This window comes from Erinaceus europaeus, chromosome 17, assembly GCF_950295315.1.
Source record: "Erinaceus europaeus chromosome 17, mEriEur2.1, whole genome shotgun sequence".
NCBI lineage: Eukaryota > Metazoa > Chordata > Mammalia > Eulipotyphla > Erinaceidae > Erinaceus > Erinaceus europaeus.
In genome coordinates, this window is record NC_080178.1 from 62,244,463 (window position 1) to 62,249,493 (window position 5,031).

Genomic DNA, 5,031 nt, shown 5'->3' on the forward strand with positions numbered 1-5,031 from the left:
GTCTCTCTGTCTTTATCCCTCTCTATCTCCCCACCCACTCTCAAAATTCTCTCTGTCCTAGCAAATAAAGAAAAAATAAGTAAAAAATTCCAGTCAGGCCATAACTCTCCTGAAGGGAATATACAAGGACTACCCTTAGACAGTGACCAACATGGAGGTTTATGGGAACTGAGATTTTCCAAGACATGGGAATTTCAGTGCTAAAACTAAATAGCTCTGGGTCAAACAATATGATGGGTCGTAGGATAAAGATACAAGCCATGATAGGTCACAGGTGTCTGAGTAAGATAGAGACAGACAGAGAGCCCCAGAAGCAGGTACACAGAAAGGCAAACCATCCTTGGGTTGAATAAGCAGAAGTCCATAGGGCTCTTCAGAGGAAGCAGTGCTTCCCACCCCCCAGTAGTATATCACAAGAGGGAGACCTCCAGACAAGGAAAGCAGAGACAGAGAACACTGACTCAGGAGACACACACACACACCCACCACCACCCTGGAGACGATGCAGAAGGGACTGGTCCAGAGCTGCACAAACATGGTTTTTTGGGTCACTGAAATTCCCATGTAAATTTCCTTATATCCCACAAGCTGGATCTTTATCAGAGCTCACTGGTAGCCTTCTAGAATCAGGAACTCTTAAGTAGAGTCAAGGAGATGTAAACTAAGAACTTTCACACATGTAGGCTTAGCTTCTCCTCTTAACCGGTGATCCCTTTGTCTTCACAATGTCTTAGGGTAAAGCACTGCATTCAAGAACTGCCATGAGGCCATAACTAGATTCTGTAGGCTTGTGCCAAATGACTGTCATCAAGATTCTGGTGCTGACAGTGGGCAAGTTTTGGTAAGTGATTTGTCACCATGACCACACTAATGTCCTTTTGCCAGTGGCATCGGGAACTAGCTTACCATATCAGGCACCGTTAAGGAGATACCTGCACTAGTAAGTGGATTACATGAGTCTGAAATTGACATGTGAACATAAATGGATGCTTCTCTAGTTCTTTTCCCTCAGATGAAATAAATGTACTCCCTGTGGCCCTGTATTCTTACTAATGTGGTTCATATCTACTACCTTTAAGAAATTTAGAACCAGTGTATTTAGAGTAGAAAATGGCATAAAGAATTTCATCAGGCTTTTGTTTAAGAAAATGTCCTTTCTCTGTAGTATTTCATCCAGGAGATCTCAGTCTTGCCTACGTCTACTTTTACAAACTTCACTAATTTTTAAATTAGTTTTGTGTATTTTGGATAATTTTAAAAGTAAGAAAGCTATTCTTTATTGGAGTTGAACTTGGGCCTCTGAACCTGCTGGTACTGACTCCAGTTCCCCACAGTGCTGTTCCCTCCTATAACAGTCCTGAAGTGGTGGTGGTCCCACCTTTATTCCCCACCAGAGAAACAGCTCTTTCAACCACTTCTCTATAGACATCTCACCATTCCGGCTATTGTAACTATGCAGTAAAATTCCAGGCGCATGCGCGTGCGCGCGCGCGCGCACACACACACACACACACACACACACACACACACACAGTTGGAGTTAAGACATGAGGCTGGAAAGGAAAAGACACTCGCTCTTATTAATGTTTCCCTATCTGTACTTGTTTTCAGATGTGTCCTGATGTTTCCAATGATTTTATGTAGACATACAGCTATAGCTCACTATGGAAGCCACAGCTTGTAATGGATCAGAGAATTCTTTACCTGTCTTCTACCTGGTAGGCATTCCCTCTCTGCCCGAACCCCTCTTCCTGCTTGTCTTCTTCATTTTCCTCTTCCTCTACCTGCTTATCCTGGTGGGGAATGTCCTGATCCTGGTGGCTGTGGTGGCAGAGCCCAGCCTCCACAAGCCCATGTACTTCTTCCTGGTCAACCTCTCAGCCCTGGACATCCTCTTCACTACATCCACTGTCCCCAAGATGCTGTCCCTACTCTTGCTTGGAGACCGCTTCCTCAGTTTCCCTGCCTGCTTCCTGCAGATGTACCTCTTCCACAGCTTCTCCTGCTCAGAAGCCTTCATCCTGGTGGTCATGGCCTATGACCGCTATGTGGCTATCTGCCGTCCACTGCACTACCCTGTCCACATGACCCCAATGATCAATGCTGCCCTGGCAGCCAGTGCCTGGCTCACTGCCCTCATCCTGCCCATCCCTGCTGTGGTGCAGACCTCACACATGGCTTTTGACAGCACTGTTCCCATCTATAATTGCTTCTGTGACCATCTGGCTGTGGTCCAAGCCTCCTGCTCTGAAACCACACCCCAGACCCTCATGGGCTTCTGCATTGCCATGGTGGTGTCCTTTCTGCCCCTTCTCCTGGTGCTTCTCTCCTATGCCCACATCCTGGCCTCAGTGCTTCGCATCAACTCTAGAGAAGGACGTTCAAAAGCCTTCTCTACCTGTAGCTCCCACCTTCTTGTGGTTGGCTCCTACTACTCCTCCATTGCCATTGCCTATGTGGCCTACAGGGCTGACCTGCCCCTTGACTTCCACATCATGGGCAACATGGTGTTTGCTATTCTCACACCTGTCCTCAACCCTCTCATCTACACGCTGAGGAACAAGGATGTCAAAGCAGCTATCACCAAGATGGCATGTCTGCAAGACCCAAGGCATTCTGGGGGAACTTGAGCCATAGATGCAGTTCTGCTCCTCAGGTGTGAGTGCACTAAGAACAAAGAACATCATCAAAAAAGTCTGTTGAAGGAAAGGATGAGTTATAGTAGGGCCAAAAATATACTGCTGGATTTCCATTTCCATTAATGATAGTCTGCTTTATGAGATCAACTCTTCTGTGGAAAGAAATAAAAATGCCAGACAAAATAAAAAAGTATCAAATAGATTTTTCACTATATTAGGGTTAAAATGGCAATAAAGATGAAAATGCAGAAAGGTTAGTTATTAAGGCATGGCCCGACATACAGATCAATGAAACAGAGTAGTCCAGAAGCAGACACTTAAATGTGTGAATAATTGATATTTGAAGGACTGACTCTGCAGGTCAGTGTGGAAGGTAAAGATGTAATGAATAGTATTTGAGCCATCAGGTATATCTATATGTCAAAAATGTAACCTGTCTCTTACCTCAAGCAGACATAAAACACAATCTCAACCGTAGCACTGCTCAGCTCTGGCTTATGGTGGTGTGGGGGATTGAATTTGGGACTTTGGAGCCTCAGGCATGACAGTCTCTTTGCATAACCATTATGCTATCTACCCCCTCTTTTCTCCTCCTCCTCCTCTTTCTCTCCCCCCCCCCTCTTTTTTTCTGTGTTTCCACCAATGTTATTGCTTGTGGTTCAGTCCCTGCATAAGTCCACTGTTTCTGGTGGCCATTTTATTTCTTTATTCGTTCTTTTTAATAGAGGATGAGAAAGAGACAGAGAAAAAAACACAGACAGAAAGGAGAGACACCTGCAACACTGTTCCACCATTCATAAACTACACACACACACACACACACACACACACACACGTGAAGTCCAGGGACTTGAACCTAGGTCCTCCAACATGGTAATGTGCCTGCTCTCCCAGGTTTGGCACCACCTAGTCCCTGGGGCAATGTTTCTCTAACAAGATTTAAATAAAAAATAAACTCTAAGCCTGGACAAGTGTAAAACTGACTTAATTAATACAGAATTTTTGTTCATCAAATGACACCAAAAAAGAGTGAAGGGCTAAGACAAAGAATAGAAGTAGGGTGGGGAAGAAAGCATAATGGTTATGCAAAGAGACTCTTATGCCTGAGGTTTCAAAGTCCCAGGTTCGAGCTCCCTGGTAGTCTAGTGGTTAGGATTTGGCGCTCTCTCTCAAAGTCCCAGGTTCAACCCCCACCACCATAAACCAGAGCTGAGTAAAAATAAAATTAAAAAGAGAGATAGAGACTATAAGTAGTGATTTTCAGTGCATGTCAAAGACATGGAGTTCATAGCTGAAATGTATAGAGAATTATATTAAATCAATAACAAAGCAGTAGCCAAATTATTAGGAAAATAACAAAGAACTAACTAATGGCCAATAAAGGTAAGAATGTTCAACCTCATTAGTAATAGGAGATATGCAAATTACAACAACAAGCAAATGCCACTAGAAACCAATCAAACTGACTAACTAGAAAGTGAACATCCAATAAGACCAGGGATGCAAAGGTGTGGCTCTGTGGAACAATCCTGCACTGATATGAATGTATCTCCCACTGTTGGTTCAACTCTGAGAAACCCTGCATCCTTATCTCACAATGCCTAAGGTACACTACTGCAAGATCCTACTTCTCATATTTGGGAAATGGTCAGAAAATGTAACACTGTGTGCTGGTGAAATGTGAAGGAATTGCATGTATGGAAAACAACGTGGAAGAATCTCACAGCTTTGTTGAGCAAAATAAACATGAGAGATTATGTGTGGTATATGTGATTCAAAGTCATATATAGTTTTAGCAAAGCTAAACTGGATTTTATTGATCCACCCAGATGTCCTAAGCTCTGAAGGCATATTTATTACAAATTTCAGGCTTCTGTCAATGAGGAAGGGAACTGCAGGTAGAGATGGAGGACCAAGGGCTTATGAAGTATTGTCAGTGTTTCATTCTCTCCTGAATGATGGTGAGGAGGTCTGTTTTGCAATTAAACTGCATAGTTAGCCTTTAAACATTTTGGTACTATATGAATGTTATGTAATAGTAAACTATTACAATATATGATTCCATTTGGGTAGAGACTGCAATTGCACTTCTTAAAGTCTAGTCCAATTCTTCCCATGGACACAATGAACTGGTGAGTTTTACATTCATTGTAAGCACCAGGCTACTGAATATAGTTTCCCCTATTTGTTCATCCATTTCAGAAGTGTTTGCTGAGCACTTGGGAGGTGCTAGACCATGGAAGAGGAGGAGCTAGAGACTCAGATAAATTGGAATAGTCACTGCCCTCAATTTGCTCACATTCTGGAGAGGGAGACAGACATGGCCAGAAATAGCACTGTGGGGTTGGTACTATTTTTGAGGGAAATGCAGGGGATGGTGGGTATACAGAAG

The 5,031-nt window shown here is 43.4% G+C and overlaps 1 protein-coding gene across 1 annotated transcript; it reads left to right on the forward strand.

Annotated features, from left to right (window-relative positions):
- Window positions 1-732: 732 nt before the first annotated feature.
- On the forward strand, window positions 733-2,630 carry LOC103111044 (olfactory receptor 2AT4-like). Its single transcript, XM_007520262.2, has 2 exons — window positions 733-841; window positions 1,612-2,630. The coding sequence occupies exon 2, from the start codon at window positions 1,665-1,667 to the stop codon at window positions 2,628-2,630; it is 966 nt and encodes a 321-aa protein (XP_007520324.2). The 5' UTR covers window positions 733-841; window positions 1,612-1,664.
- The last annotated feature ends 2,401 nt before the right edge of the window (window positions 2,631-5,031 follow it).